Source organism: Pygocentrus nattereri, chromosome 3 (assembly GCF_015220715.1).
Source record: "Pygocentrus nattereri isolate fPygNat1 chromosome 3, fPygNat1.pri, whole genome shotgun sequence".
Taxonomy (NCBI): Eukaryota; Metazoa; Chordata; class Actinopteri; order Characiformes; family Serrasalmidae; genus Pygocentrus; species Pygocentrus nattereri.
In genome coordinates this window covers 39,553,569-39,570,765 of record NC_051213.1, presented here as the reverse complement: position 1 = coordinate 39,570,765, position 17,197 = coordinate 39,553,569, and the positions used below count along the sequence as shown (strand labels likewise).

General features: G+C 37.7%; 1 protein-coding gene across 1 annotated transcript in view; it reads right to left on the bottom strand.

Annotated features, from left to right (window-relative positions):
* The window catches only part of obscnb (obscurin, cytoskeletal calmodulin and titin-interacting RhoGEF b), a 134,180-nt gene that overhangs the window by 22,572 nt on the left and 94,411 nt on the right, over window positions 1–17,197 (bottom strand). The window contains 15 exon segments of the mRNA XM_037537029.1: window positions 928–1,087; window positions 1,358–1,528; window positions 2,389–2,465; window positions 2,704–2,904; window positions 4,183–4,322; window positions 6,916–6,972; window positions 8,538–8,639; window positions 9,309–9,352; window positions 9,441–9,468; window positions 9,624–9,842; window positions 11,060–11,158; window positions 11,407–11,445; window positions 11,687–11,884; window positions 14,683–14,816; window positions 15,313–15,394. Coding sequence (XP_037392926.1) covers window positions 928–1,087; window positions 1,358–1,528; window positions 2,389–2,465; window positions 2,704–2,904; window positions 4,183–4,322; window positions 6,916–6,972; window positions 8,538–8,639; window positions 9,309–9,352; window positions 9,441–9,468; window positions 9,624–9,842; window positions 11,060–11,158; window positions 11,407–11,445; window positions 11,687–11,884; window positions 14,683–14,816; window positions 15,313–15,394 — 1,751 coding nt within the window.

Here is a 17,197-nt window from a genome sequence, read left to right as displayed (position 1 = left end):
GCAATATTGTACAAGTATGAGCAGGTATTATTTTAGGTAATGGATCAATTTTGCCACTGCAGTGACACCGACCCACTATCCAAAAAGTCCTGCTCCCTGGTAGTTGTGAAGCATTTAGTTGAGCACTAATCTAAACACTCAATGTAATGCGCTGTATTGCACTTCTGCTAGCTATCAGCAATGGGTTTTGTTTTTGGTAGTGTATAAGCTCAAGGGTACTCTAACTTATTTGTACTAGCTAGGATACATAATTACCCTCACATTCTCTGACTGCACAACCCTCAGTTTTTCTGTGTGGACAACCAAACATTTTTGTAAGTCATATTGGTTAAGAATGTCTTCTAAATTCCATAAATTTAAATGGCCCTGTGGATGTCTGGACCATTCAAATGTAAGGTAAGGTTGGACTTTTGGAATTTGTATGGTAATTGGACCTGTTAAAATGGACAAATCCACACAGATTCAAAGTAGGTGTAGCTACTAAAGTAACCTGCGAGGGTATACGTCACAGTCAATTTATTCATAAGAATGTCTGTGGATGCCAATAACCATGTCACGTGTCAATTAATTTTTATATTTTGGGAAGCGCCTCATGGGCCTAGCATTGTAAAACACAATATTGCAAGATGAAAATTCTTCAGGAGAGGCACCATTAGCAGTCAAATAGTTTTTGATGCTTCATGAGAGGAGTACTTTGCATTAGTTACATAGTGTTTTCTTGTTTTTGTAATTTTTACCAATTATGCTATTCATTTTGGAGGTCACAATAAGATTTTGCATTCTCACCTACAAAACTCATGAAATCTTCTACTCATGAGCTCTCTCTCCCACACCACAGCAAAAGCAGGCCTGTCATATTACTATGGGATGTGCTGTAAAGAATGAACATTAAACTTTGAGCAATCAAAGCATTTTGATGGGACCCACCTTAAAGTACTGGTGGACAGGCTTCTCACTAATGGTGGCCTGTGCTTGAGTCTGGCCAACTAAGTATTGCAGATAATTCTCAAATCCTTCTGTATTTTTCAGAAAACGCATTGCTACATCATCATCTGTGTCACAGTCTTTCAGCCCAGGGAGAAGAATGCTGTAAAACAGTAAAGTAAAAACTAATGTAAAGTAATGTTTAAGAAAAGAGTTTTTATTTTGAGGTTTTCATATTGAGGTTTTATTTTAAATTTTTGATGTTGTACATTTAATACAATGCACCATGTTACATTTTTAGAATATTGTTTTATTAGTATTTTATAAGTTAAAATAATAAAAAATAAATTTGGTCACTTTGTCTTGCACTCATGGAAAAAGTCTACTGTATATTGGATATGACTGTAAGATAAAATCTTTAAAATATGTGTACCTGCTGTGGAAAGTCTTGATATCACTGATGTTCCGGAAGATGACATCTTTGTGAATGCGAATTTCAGGCAGGGTATGCTCATCGATTATATGCTCCAGATGATGTGAAGTAAGGAATTCCATCTCTCTTACAAACTCATTCTCACTGCTAATGAGTTCCTGGATAAGTTGGCTACACGCAGAATAATAATTTGAGAGAGATAAAGACAGATTAACGTTGCTTGCCAGAATGTCACATTTTAACTAGAAACTAGCATTCTCTGCTTTAATCATAAAAGTGCTGTTTTATTTCAAATCTAGGGGGAGATGTACTAATGTGTGCCGGCACAAACCTGACTTTGGCGTCATTGTTGGCAGTTCTGGCTCTTTTGCACTTTTGCCTTATTGCATATGCATTTATGGAGGTTTCTCTCACAAAATATCAGGAGGAGACAACAACAAATCACTTATTCAGATTTACCAACCCTCATAGTATACTGTCAATGTACTATTTAGCGTCTTCAAAAAGCTTGTCTTATTTTAGGAGTCAACATACCACTGTTTCTGCTAAGAAACAGAGAAACCTTTTTTTTTTTACTGTAGAAAAGTTTTTGGCACTTGAGAAAATTTAAATTGAACAAATACAGTGATAGAACAAATGCAAATAACAGTATTGATATTAAATGACTGCTTGTATGAATGTCAATGTATTTGGTTTTCACCATTTCCAAACATCTTCTTGCCTAAAGTAGTTCTTGGCTGCCTTGCTGTCATATAGTGTATATGATATATATTAAAAAAGGGTTTACATTCTTTCCATGCCATTGGGTATGCATTTGTGTAAGTGGACAGGTATATAGGGGCACTTTTATGGGCAGTGCCATTTTGTTATATGGCCTTATGCACATAAGTAATGACATATATCAAATCATCCTACATGCTAGTATGGCGTGAATGGAGTATGTTACACACTCAAAGCACAGTAATGGTCAGAGGAGCCATCAGCAAACACACACACACCATACACATACATCATATGGTGTGTGAACTCACCAGAGCCTCTTTTTGTACTCTCCCTCAGTCACCTCTTCACCTGTGGTCTCTGGAACATCCCCAGTATCTACTGAAGGCTACAGTGAAGCCCAACAAACATATATTTAGCTTCTCTCTATGTACAACATTCTAAAGTATTAAAATACACAATGTACCAAAAGAAAAGATGCTTTTTTAAAATCTATTTTATCCCATTATTTTATTACACTTTCTCCACATCGAGGGTTAAGGACTCATGGACTGACAGCAAATATGTTTTCAAAACACCTATAGCGGAATACATTTCTGAAAAGACTGAGATCTTTTTGTTCTTACCTTCAGTTTTTTATCAAGATATGCTGGGGAAACCCACCCCTGGCGCGATGGTGTATTTTTGGTTGGCTTAGTTCGTACAAGCCATTTAAGTGGATGAGCTGAGTCCAGAACCTCCACATACTGTCCCTCCTTCAGAGCAATGCTGTCATTACTCAGTCCCATGGGGTTGTAGTCTGCTGTTGCTACATAGATATCAAACATCTGGAAGGAGCAAATGAGTATTCAACCTACTTATAATACAGGAGCACAGAAAATGCACTTAATGAACAGTCAATTGAGAAACACACTCTATAGTCATTAAAAGTATTTTGGTTGTACTCAAAATAACACAACAAGGTGTAATGAAACAAAAATGTGCTCTGAATTCTAAAGGTACTTTATAATGTTATGGGACAAAAATTATTTACAGCTGTGACCAGTGGTTGAAGACACTCAGCATGTTTTTTAAGTGCGGCCTGTATGTGGACGATAATGATTTTTGTTTATGCACTGTAAACCAGACCTCTGGATTTAAAATGTAACAACCTTGAAAGTTAACTTGAACTCTAAACATCTAGAGTTGATTCTAGAGGTGGCATTTGAGCTTTGGATGTTATCTCTACATATGAGGACCACAGAGGTTTCAAGGCTAGTAAAGCAGGGTTATGAAGAAGCTGAGGAGTAAGAATAACTCCATAACAGTCAAAGTAAAAAAAATTTTTAAATGTTAAAATGTGTTAAAATGATCTGGTATACCCTTAAGAAGCAAGCATGTACTGGCAAACTTAACAAAAATTTTTGTAGTTCACAGAAGACCACTGTAGTGGATAATCAAAGAACAACCTCAGTCATGAAGAAAAACTTTTGAACAGACCAAGGGCATAATGTACAATTTAGGCACAGGTATGTCAAAGACCATTATAAAGAATCATGGCCTCAAGCAGAGTATTTACCCTAATATACAAATCAGTGTTGAGAATGCTAAAAATAACATGAAAAAGCTTACTTTCTAAACAAAGTGTTATGAACAGATGAGACAAAGATTAGCCTCTTCAAGACTTATGGAATGAAGAAAGCATGCAGAAAAAACTACTCTTGATACAAAGCATTTCAACTTGCCTGTAAAACATATGGGCATGCAAAAAATGTCATTGGAAGTAGATTATTTCTCTTTATTGATGACAGCAGCAGGATGAATTTCACAGTGTATGAAAACATTAACCCATTTTCCAACCTTTATTATTTATTAACCCACTTATGCCCAGAGACTTTATAATATAAGGAAATTCACCAGATTTCAAGTTTTTCTATGTTTAGAAACAGGATAGATCCTGTAGTAAAGGGAAAATCTGAAAAGTCTGGTATGGGCATAATGGGTTAACTGCCAACAATACTGTCATAGCCAGATCCAGATGCAAATGCCTCAAAATTCTGCAGCAGGTGCTTCCCTGCAGCATGACAATGATCTGAATACACTTTTATAGCAAGTGTGGAGTTTACCTCTCCTCTGACATCACTCTCATCTGACTCTGAGGAGGAGTCTACAATTAGTGAAGGAGGGCGTGAGCGGCCATGATGTGGGGATGGTGATGGAGTTTTGGTCTCATCATCACTATCAGCTCCTGGCACACGTAAGGACGCTAAAAAGTGAAAGAGACAAAAAGAGATAGAAAGCACATTTAAAAATGACTGATTTTCAGCATCACCAGAATCAACTTATTTTATGCAGCTTCTGTTTATGCTGTGTAGCTATAACTGTATTAGTGGTTGGGGATAAGATGGTAATTCCATTGTGTTGTTAAATTGCCTACTTCTGGGAGGCTTCTGGAAGGCCTAATGTCCCCTATTTTAAGATAATGTCTGAGTTTTAGAACTTTTAACTTTTGTTTAACGTATTTTTAACTTTTGTCAAGAAAACCAGTAATAAAGAGATGTAGAAATAGATTAGCTAGGGTGAAGAAGTGGTTTTAAATGTCACTTGACTTAGAAAACCAGACAGAACCAATGTTTATTAGGTATACCTACTTGGGCTGCCATAACATTTACAGCTAGTTTTAAACGATGGGTTGTATTCTACATGGTTCTGTCACCACTGACCATGCTCCTGTAGCTATTTCTGTTTTGCTATAATTTATGTAATTTTTTAGGTGTGGGATTACATTTCATATGCATTGTTTCATTGCAAAATGTATTCCAAACACTACAGTTCATTAAACAGAAAATACTGTGATCTCCCTTACATTTTTTTTATTTTCCATATGGGATGAAACTTTCCTATGCTCTGTAATATAATATATAGTATAAATACACTGTTAAAAAAAATATAAAGGGAACACAAACAACACAATATAATTCCAAGTAAATCAAACATCTGTGAAACTATCCACTTAGGAAGCAACACTGATTGACAATCAATTTCACATGCTGTTGTGCAAATGGAATAGACAAAAGGTGGAAATTATTGGCAATTAACAAGACACACTGAATAAAGGAGTGGTTCTGCAGGTGTGGACCACAGACCACTTCTCAGTACCTATGCTTTCTGGCTGATGTTTTGGTCACTTTTGAATGTTGGTGGTGCTTTCACACGCGTACACTGGTAGCATGAGACGGACTCTACAACCCACACAAGTGACTCAGGTAGTGCAGCTCATCCAGGATGGCACATCAATGCGAGCTGTGGCAAGAAGGTTTGCTGTGTCTGTCAGCGTAGTGTCCAGAGGCTGGAGGCGCTACCAGGATGTCTCCTGTACAGTACACCAGGAGACGTGGAGAAGGCCGTAGGAGGGCAACAACCCAGTAGCAGGACCGCTACCTCCGCCTTTGTGCAAGGAGGAACAGGAGGAGCACTGCCAGAGCCCTGCAAAATGACCTCCAGCAGGCCACAAATGTGCATGTGTCTGCACAAACAGTTAGAAACCGACTCCATGAGGATGGTATGAGGGCCCGACGTCCAAAGATGAGGGTTGTGCTCACAGCCCAACACCGTGCAGGACGCTTGGCATTTGCCAGAGAACACCAGGATTGGCAAATTTGCCACTGGCGCCCTGTGCTCTTCATAGATGAAAGCAGGTTCACACTGAGCACATGTGACAGATGTGACAGAGTTTGGAGATGCCGTGGAGAGCGATCTGCTGCCTGCAACATCCTTCAGCATGACCGGTTTGGCAGTGGGTCAGTAATGGTGTGGGGTGGCATTTCTTTGGAGGGCCGCACAGCCCTCCATGTGCTCGCCAGAGGTAGTCTGACTGCCATTAGGTATGAGATGAGATCCTCAGACCCCTTGTGAGACCATGTGCTGGTGCGGTTGGCCCTGGGTTCCTGCTAATGCAGGACAATCCTAGACATCATGTGGCTGGAGTGTGTCAGCAGTTCCTTCAAGATAAAGGCATTGAAGCTATGGACTGGCCCGCCCGTTCCCCAGACCTGAATCCGATTGAGCACATCTGGGACATCATGTCTAGCTCCATCCACCAATGCCACGTTGCACCACAGACTGTCCAGGAGTTGGTGGATGCTTTAGTCCAGGTCTGGGAGGAGATCCCTCAGGAGACCATCCACCACCTCACCAGGAGCATGCCCAGGCGTTGTAGGGAGGTCATACAGGCACGTGGAGGCCACACACAATACTCATTTTGACTTGTTTTAAGGACATTACATCAAAGTTGGATCAGCCTGTAGTGTGTTTTTCCACTTTAATTTTGTGTTTGACTCCAAATCCAGGGCTCTATTGGTTTATTTGATTTCCATTGATCTAGGCCTCCACTAGTTAATAAATTTGATTTCCATTGATGTTTTTGTGTGATTTTGTTGTCAGCACATTCAACTTTGTACAGAACAAAGTATTCAATGAGAATATTTCATTCAATCAGATCTAGCATGTGTTATTTGAGTGTTCCCTTTATTTTTTAGAGCAGTGTATATCCATATTTATAGATCCAATATTCTAGAGAATTTTTAAAACTATGGCCCTAATTTTAAAGAACAATGAAAATACTCCCATATGCCCCTGCTTCAAATCAGCAAAAATTTATATAGATCTAAAATTCACATTTTTGAGCTCTTAAAACACTTTGCATGGTTTCTGTTAAATGACAATTTGACAGAAAAACAGACAGACAGATAAACATAGATAGTGTTTTTGACATAATTACTTACTACTTACTATAAAGGCGCATGGGAATAAGATCATGATTCTACTGTTTTATTTGTACATACATACTGGATACATACTGGTTACTTTGGGCCATGATTTCATCCACTGGAGCACTTGATGGTTCTGTAAGTTGTCTGAATAACAAATTAACGTTTCAGTCAGCATGTGGATAAAATGAAGGTAGGGTAGGATGGGTGAATGAATTATGGAATAAGGGAGTAATGAAATTCTAATCATAAGGGAGACAAGGTTCATAAGTGCACTTATAAGTAGTGGAATGTATAGAGGCAGTTAAAAAGGGAAACAAAGGATACACTTACTAAAAAAAATCACTATGTCAACTACACTTCCTTTATAAGAGTGACATAAATATACATTAAAAAGGAACTTTACAGATTTTTCAAAATATGGTTTGATGTGAGATGGTTCATTGCAGAGAAATGTATAGACTCAAGAAAGCCATTTTATTTACTGTCCAAAACCAACAGTGTACGTACCTATGAATGTCTTTATAAGAGTTTTTATATGTAATGTTGATAAAATAAAGTGTGCTAAACCTGAAAATCTTTGAAGACAATTTTAAACTTGTGCTAACACACTCAGAAAAACTTTTCTTCCAATGCCCTGCAAATATACCTCAGCCATAAATATATATTGTAAAATGTATATTTTGGGCAAAAACAATGTCTCAGGCATCAGGCAAAGTATCTATAAAGATTGTACATCTATAATGTAATAACATTTTGTGATGGAGCTTTTACAGGCAATAAACACTTCAGAAGTCTGACTCCTATCACTGCCACTGTCAACTTTTCTGAGCCAGTAAGTTTCTCTAAAACTGAGCATTTCACATCACACCATTCTGAAAGACCTTGTTTACATATTAATGATTCAAATACATTTCAGCACCTGTCCTTTACATTGTGTGCAAATAATTTCATGATGAACGCACAAACAGAAATGTTCTAAAATAGCTTGGGATCAAATCTTTTTAAAAGTTCTTTTAAAAGTAAAGAATGTTGTTTTTGCCTTTACCTGTAAGCTTACTTATTTTTCTTTGGACAGTGACAACATATATACTTTTACTGTTAACGAACACACATGCAGACAAGAAATTTATTTGTGCTAACACAGTCAAATTATGCAAGCTGTTGTCAGTGAAAAACTGTAATTCAACATTTACATACACATACACATCAAAGACTTGGCATGCACTAAACAATCACAAAAGTTAAAAAAAAAAAAGAAATTTAAAATTGGAATACTGGAATTCAAAATTGAAAGAAAGATTTTTGCTGTAGGATTTAAGCCTGAATCCAGCATAGAATAGTTTGTGTGGACAAATGAATGCAGTAAATTAATTCTAAACTCTAAATTAATTTCATGTTGTTTCCATATGGAAACCCTTTTCATATTATTTCCCCTTTCAAGTAAACAAAACAATTGTGCCATAAAATAATCTGTACAACTTAACATGCATTAATTGTTATACTGAACAACACTTGACAGAAATGCCTTTTTTATGTAAAAAGACCATAACAGAGTTTTAATTTTATATTAATTGAAAAACTTTTCCATCACTGATCTATATACAGATGCTTGCATTTGATTCAATCAAGAAACAAATATATGCAAAACTAAGTCATGTGAAATACGTAATGAGTAATGAACTCATTTAGCACTCCAAATCGTCTCTCACCTTGAGTGATCTTGGCAGACACCATCTCAGTGATTTGTGAGGTAAGCTTCTGTAAGAATTCTGCTGTATCTACTCCACCAAGGTAAGCCAGCTTGGCCTCTTCTGAAATAAGGGGAAATATTATTTCAATACGATCAGAAAAAATTCACTTGCATAATTCACAAAGATTGGAAAGTTGCAATTTGCAAAGATTGGAAACTCTTCAGTCATTAGGTTTAGAATTAGTGAGCATCAATTTGAAAATTCTTAGTATCAAAAAATTGCAACTACCCTAATGTACATTTGGTGAAGGCAAACAAAAACAAAAAAAGCTTATGACAAATATCAATTCTATGTCCTGCGATTAAGATACAGTGGATATTAAAACTCTACACACCCTTGTAAACTTGCAAGTTTTTGTGAAGTAAAAAAAATGAAACCAAAATGAATGTCATTTTTTTCCATCTTTAATATGAAACTGCAACCTATAAATTAAAGTATAAAACTAGTCAGTAAAATAGTCATGATGGCTGCCAATGGCAACATTAAAGAATCTGCTGGGATTTCTTGCAAGTACTGGTAGTTCCCCATGTCACAATCTCTCATGTTCTTCTTATGCCTTGGCAATTGGGTACGGTGGCACAATGATAGGTTTAAAAAAATCATGGTAAAAAATAAATAAATGCAAATCCAAGCCCAGCTGAATTTGGCTCAAAGGAATTTCCAGTAATCTGGTCAATGGCATGCAGTGTATCACAATAATTAACACAAAAGTAGCAAAAGACAACTCACCTCTGCTTTCTTCTTCTGGTGGGCTAATTGTAATTCCTAAAAATCTAAAAAACACGTAAGTAATCAGTAAGTAAGCCTAAAGTATTTAACTTGATTGCTTTTTTTCTATAGGCTTACTGTTCCTGAACTTACTCTGGTGTAACTCTGCTCTCTGACACAGCTGAAAAAGATAAATAATGAGTAAAATCAATTTTGACTTAAATCATATAATTGTTCACATACTACATATTAGCTTCTAAACAGTATGGTAAACCATGAAAGGCATAAAGATCATGTAAGTAAAAAGCAAGCATTCATTCTGCAGGAGTTTCCTACCATGTTCCACATCCAGACAAGCAGTGTTAAGAGTTTGGCCAGCACAGTTGGTAGCAATGCAGGTATAAGTGCCACTGTGTTCCTTCCTTATATCCATCAAGATCAAACTGTGCTTGCAGCCTGAGCTGGCAACCTTGTATCCAGGTGTGTCTGCTTTTATCCACAAAACATCCTTCATTGGTTCCTCTTTCAGCCAGTTTATGGAGGGAGTTGGAGAGCCTGCAGATAGAAAAATTAGCTCCCATATTTATCCTTGCACTAATGGTCTTTATGGACACCTATGACTGAGGTCTTCATTCTCTGAATTCAAATTCAGTAAGGTCCAGTCAAAGAATATTTCCTCAAGCAAAAATCCAGAACATCATAATGTCTAACTTGCATCATGATTCAGTGCTATATACTGTTTACAGAAGTAGCCTAGTAGTTATATCAACATCTTATACAGTCAACAACTGAATTTCAAATCAAATAAAGTACAATTCATTGATATTTGTGTGTGCATCACTCACTCTATTCTCAGTGCTCAATGTAATGCACAGATCTGATTGGCTGATTAGCATCATGTGTGATTTTTACAACAAATGCAATTGGTCTGTGAGTCTCCTGGCTGCTAAAGCCATACCATAAAGGCTAGAAAAGTTATACCAATTAAAGTAGGACCACCTGGTCAAAATTAAATAATTCTCTATAGTTTATTGGTTATAGACCCAGGTCTGCATAGTGCTTGGGTCCTGACTTGGATCACGGTCCACCTATTAGTGACCTCTGCCCTATGAACTTTTTTTAAATCCCAGGAGTTGTGTAGATTATATCTTGAATTGTACTGGCAATATATTATACTATATAGTTTAACAGTACCTAACAAGGTTTAAGAATGTATACAACACTACTTCAAGACAAGCAGTTTCTAAACAAATGTTGAGCAAAAAATAAATTTTCTCTTTACTGTATCAAGACATGTTTAGTGTCCGAAGATTGCCTTTAAGTTTTGCTGGGGTCATAAAGCTAATGTACCTAAAAAGTAATGGAAGTAATGGACAAGTAGTGGAACATTAAGCTAACTTTCCTCAGACACTGTATGAAATACTGTTATCTATAAAAAATGGACAAAAGGCTAGATAAAATTCAAGACAAAAAAGCTTCTACTACTATTTTTAACGGTGTCACGTAATTTTATTTTGCTAGCTACATTAGCAAAGTATCTCCACTGTAAAACTCAAAATGCAAGCTCCAGACCTTGGCTTTCTGCCGTTGCTTGGATTAGTGACTATATTTGGGGTAGGGAGAAAATCAGTTTTGACAAAAGTTGGAAATCTGATTTTTGCTGAAACCATCTCACAGTACACTTGTAGAGGAGACAAACAAAATAATTTTAATTATTAAACTATTTTATGATAGTAACAGAGTGCTCTGAACACAGAGCCTCAATACAACACCTTCCACTTTGACTGATAGTGTAATACTCGATCCCTGTTTCACCGTCCTGTTGCAGAACCTCTCCAGAAATCGTGGAGGCACCAGAGGCTCTTTTGAGTCTGTGAAGTACAGCACAGTGGAACACAATGACATGGAAGAGAAATATTTGATCTCAATTAAGGTCAAACTTGTCTAAAAACTCCAATTACTAACCTTAACAGAGCTTCAAGAAACACAGTTTTGTTTTGCCATAGCATCCCTCAAAAATAGCATAATAATGTGTACATTCAAATTAAACAGCCACATTGCTTGCTATCTTAAAAATACAAATTTTACCATGACAACCAACTCCTTTTTGGGTACATACCTTTGAGTTTTAAATGCTTAGGAATTAGTTCCCCTGGACCTAGTATAAAGAAAATAAGCATAGAAAAAAGAAAAATACATTTTTTGATTACTGAGATGATTCACACTGAAAGTAAATAAAAAACGAACTGCTCACAAAACAAACAAAACTGTGTCACATGGATCCTTAATTTCATATAACTGAAGAGATGTTGTAATTGACTAACTACAACTCTGCAGGGTCTAAGTATATGACAATTTCACATGGCGTTGCTAAATCCTTATTATAAACTTGTACTTACCAAGTATGACCATACGTGCAGAGGAATAGGCAGATCCAGCTGCATTGCTGATGTAGGCAGAATACTCCCCACTGTCTTCACATTTCACGTCCACAATTTCTAAATTGTACATGTCTCTCTCTGAAGACAGCAAAATCCTGTTTGAGGGCCGCAGTGGCGTGCCATCCTTGAACCAGTAAACTCTTGGTGAAGGGAACCCTGAAAATCAACAATCAATTTTAATCTATTATGTAAGTACTATGAAACCAAAGAGTCTCATTGTGCAATTAACAAGAAAAGGTATTTTCAAATCCTTTCAAATTTTCAAATTTTCAAATTTCAAATCTTTGAAAATACATTTCAAAGATATTATCAATATTGTTTGTTAATGTTCAAATAATGTGCAGATTTGATCTACAGGGTGGGCCATTTATGACCAATCCACTTTCCAGGAAACTGTTCATCTAGGAATGCTCAGACCTGACACCCATAATGTTGTGGTGCACCATCTTGCTGGAAAAACTCAAGGAACGTGCCAGCTTCCAAAGTGGATTGGTCGTTGTGGGCCAGTTGAATGGCCCCCAAGGTCTCCCGATCTGACCCCCTTAGACTTTTATCTTTGGGGTCATCTGAAGGCAATTGTCTATGCTGTGAAGATGCGAGATGTGCAGCACCTGAAACTATGGATACTGGAAGCCTGTGCTAGCATTTCTTCTGTGGTGTTGCTATCAGTGTGTGAAGAGTGGGAGAAGAGGGTTGCATTGACAATCCAACACAATGGGCAGCACTTTGAACAATAATAAATTGAATAAGTGGTCAGAAACTTGTAAATAACTCATGAAAGAATAACATTATGTTAAAGCCACAACATTATGTTAAAGCACAACATTGTTTTTCTTGTGAAATTCTCAATAAGTTTGATGTGTCACATGACCCTCTTCCCTTTGAAAAAACTAAAGTTGGATCCAAAATGGCCGACTTCAAAATGGCTGCCATGGTCACCACCCATCTTGAAAAGTTTCCTCCCTCCCATATACTAATGTAACACAAACAGGAAGTTAATATCACCAACCATTCCCATTTTATTTGGGTGTATCCATATAAATGGCCCACCCTGTATAACCTAGATCATTAAAAAAAATACACACACACACTAACTCATATTGTTTTTGGTTGGACTGATTACAACCCCATTTCCAAAAAAGCTGGGACACTGTGCAAAATCTAAATACAAAACAGAATGCAATGCAATCATTTAATCCATATATATAATTGACAATAGTACAAAAACAACATATCAGATGTTTAAACTGAGAAATGTAATTGTTTTTAAAAAAATATATGCCAATTTCGAATTTGATGCCAACAACACACCCAAAAAAACCTGAGAGGGGGGATTTCAGAAGTAAAGATGTAGAGGGGTTCACCACTCTGTAAAAGACTGCAACAATTCAAGAATAAAGTTTATCAACATAAAATACCGAAGAACTTTTGTATTTCATCATCTTTGTTACATAATAACTAAAAGATTCAGAGAATCTGGAGAAATCTATGTATTCAAGGGAAAGGCCAAAAAACAGCATCTGCTGGCCATGATCTTTAGGCCTTCAGGTGGCACTGCATTAAAAACAGATATGATTCTGCAGTGAAATCACTGCATGGGATCAAGAACACTTCTGAAAATCACTGTCTGTGATCAGAGTTCATCACTACATCCACAAATGCAAGTTAAAACTGTTAAATATTTAAAATGAATGGAGGGGAAGTGGAAAAGTATCCTGTGGTCCAACAAATCAATATTTAAAAAGTCCTTTTTGAAATTATGAACACTGTGTCCTCCTGGCTAAAGACTACTCAGCTTGTTATCAGTGCCCAGTTCTAAAGGCAGTATTCATGATCGTATAGGGGGGCATTAGTGCACATGGCATGGGTGACTTGCATGTCTGTGAAGGCATTATTAATGCTGAATGATATGTAAGTTTTGGCAACATATGCTGTCATCCAGACAACATCTTTTTCAGGGAAGGCCTTGCTTATTTCAGCATGACAATGCCAAACTTCAGTCTTCATGTATTACAACAGCATTACTCCGTATTAAAAGAATCCAGGTGCTAAACTGGTCTGCCTGCAGTCCAGGCCTGTCACTCACATTTGTCGCATTATGAAATTAAAAACACAGTCCGAACTGTTGAGCAGCTGAAATCCTATATCAAACAAGAATAGGAAAACATTTCACTTTCAAAAGTACAGCAGCTGTTGTCCTCGGGTCCCAAATGCTTATGGAGTGTTGTTAAAAGAAGAGGTGATGAAACACAGTGGTAAACAGGCCACTTTCCTAACTTTTTTGGAACGTGTTGTTGGCATCAAATTCAAAATGGGCATATATTTTCCAAAAAACCCATAAAATTACAACACTTAATATGTTTTCTTTGTAGTAATGTCCTTTAAAAACATGGTTTATGTGATTTGCACAACACATACCCAAACACACATTTTCTAAGCCGCTTCCCCTCAGGGTCGCGGTGGGGTGCTGGAGCCTATCCCAGCAGTCATCAGGCGGAGACAATTTGCACAACTTTGCATTCTATTTTTATTTACATTATGCACAGTGTCACAAGTTTTTTGGAAATGGGGTTGTATAAAGGTTTAGATTTTTAATTCAGTAATTTATTTTTGCATTTACTTAATACTAACAAACTGCATGTTCTTCCTGTGTCTGCATGAGTTTCCTCTGGGTGGTCCAGGTTCTTCCCACAGTCCAGAGGCATGCGGTCAGCGCAACTGACAATACTAAATTGCCCCTAAGTGTGAGTGAGTGTGTGTGAATGTGTATGTCTGTGTGTCTGTCTGTCTTCTGACCTGAAAACTGACTTTCAGTTGCTTCACCATAATTTTAATAGGAACATTACAATCTCACAGTAAGTGACATGTGAGTTATTCAGTATTTTAAATATTTTAAAGTCTACTTAATAGGATATGTTTATAATTACAGAAGTGTACTTTCAGAAATATCTAACCTTTGACCCTGACACTCATCCTGGCATTGGGCACTCCTGGACTGAGGTAAAGGTCACGCAGCTCTTCCACCACTTGAGGAAGCTGTTCATCCTCCACCACAGATTCAAAGGCCTCTGTGTCCCTATGCTCAGAACTAAGCAATTGAAGAAAAAAGTCAATTTTGGTTTTGGGGTGGCCTTCAAAAAAAGACAGTGAGATTTGCAATGATTTTTTTCCTGCATACTGAAGCTGTCTGCCTATGTTATAAGGAAATGAGGTTAAAGAATACAATTTTATTTAATTGATTCATGGGCTTATTTTAAAAAAGCTTTATTTATGGTCTTGTGCATTTGATTGTTTGAGTCTTAAACAACAAAATGCATAAGCCCATAAGTAAAGTATTCTAGTGGCATTATATTCTTTTACCTCAGTTTCCAAACTGTGACTTCAATAAAAGTAACATAAAATAAAGTAAAATAAAGTTTAGAAGTCTAACTGAAGAATTGGTAGCACATCATGTGTATAGAACAATTTTTATGTATGTCTGAAACCCCTGAAAGGGTAAATTCAACATGTATTTATTTTTCATACAAAAGTCGTCAAATCCAATTTGAGACCTACTACAAATGATAAAAACAATTTCATTTTACCTGGATACATAGCCTTTAGCACTAACATAGGAGGATGTCTCTGTTGCATCAGCTGCAGTGTCATAGTCTGAGCTACAAGACACTATAAAGATAAAAGTACATATTTTGCATTATTACTGCATTCACATTGGCATGAATACACAGATTTCAGATCATCTCTAGAGAAAAGCATAGCCACAAGAATAAGATGCTCTGTAGCAGCCACACATGAGCCTAAGGTCACCATTCCCAAAGCCAGGTAGATAGAAAGATATCAGTTTGATTAAGAAACTGACATGCATGACAACTGGTTAACAACTCTTCTAAAAGCTCATACTTTAATATAATTTTTTTCATGTACTACAGTTGATCATCTTTCCAACCTCTGCTGGTCAAGACTGGTGTAACAGGCTATGTGTTAGCCAATATTGTTTTTATATAGTTAAAAAAATTACTGAAGAAAAAAGGAGGTTTTTGGTGGCTGAAATTGCACAAGTGATGCTAGAAATATTTTTTCAACTGTTTGGTTTATTATATAGGAAACCAGCCATTAGGGGTGTACTTTGTGTACTTCTGGTGCCGGTCCCAAGCCCGGATAAATGGTGAGGGTTGCATCAGGAAGGGCATCTGGCGTAAAACCTGTGCCAAAACTATCATGCGAATCACGAATATGATTGCCATACCAGATCGGCCCGGGTTAACAACGACCGCCTCCGGTGCTGTTGACCATACCTGTGGAGGTATGGAGATGTTTAGGAGAGAAGGCAGTGGACTTTTTAACCAGGTTGTTTAACAAAATCCTGGAGAGTGAGAGGATGCCTGACGAGTAGAAGCAGTGTACTGTTCCCCATTTTTAAGAACAAGATTGATGTGCAGAGCTGCAGTAATTACAGAGGTATAAAGTTGATGAGCCACACCATGAAGGTATGAGAAAGAGTTGTTGAAGCAATGCTAAGGCGAGAGGTCCAGATCAGTGAGCAGCAGTTTGGTTTCATGCCCAGAAAGAGTACCACAGATGCAATTTTTGCGCTGAGAGTGTTGGTAGAGAAGTACAGAGAAGGTCAGAAGGAGCTACATTGTGTCTTTGTGGATCTAGAGAAGGCATATGATAGGGTGCCAAGACAGGAACTGTGGTACTGTATGAGGAAGTCAGGTGTAGCTGAAACGTATGTTAGGGTGGTGCAGGACATGTATGAGGATAGTGAGACAGTAGTGTGGTGTGCAGTTGGAATGACAAATGGTTTCAAGGTGAAGGTAGGGTTACATCAGGGATCAGCTTTGAGCCCCTTCTTGTTTGCAATGGTGATGGACAGGTTGACAGATGAGGTCAGGAAGGAGGCTCCATGGACCATGATGTTTGCAGATGACATTGTAATCTGTGTTGAGAGTAGAGAGCAGGTGGAAGAGAATCTGGAGAGGTGGAGGTTTGCACTGGAGAGGAGAGGAATGAAGGTCAGTAGAGATAAGACGGAATACATGTGTGTGAATGAGAGGGAGGCAGGTGGAAAGGTGAAGATGCAAGGAGTAGAGGTCGTAAAGGTGGATGACTTCAAATATCTTGGGTCAACCATCCAGAGTAATGGACAGTGCAAAAAAGAGGTGAGGAAGAGGGTGCAGGCAGGATGGAGTGGGTGGAGACGGATGTCAGGGCTGATGTGCGACAGAAGGATAGCAGCAAGAGTGTGTCCTGCTATGATGTATGGTTTGGAGACTGTGGCTCTGTCTAAAAGACAGGAGGCTGAGCTGGAGGTGGCGGAGATGAAAATGCTGAGATTTTCGTTGGGAGTGACAAGGCTGGACAAGATTAGAAATGAGCAGATCAGAGGGACAGTGAAGGTGGAGCAGTTTGGAGATAAAGCCAGAGAGGCCAGGTTGAGATGGTTTGGACATGTGTTGAGGAGGAATA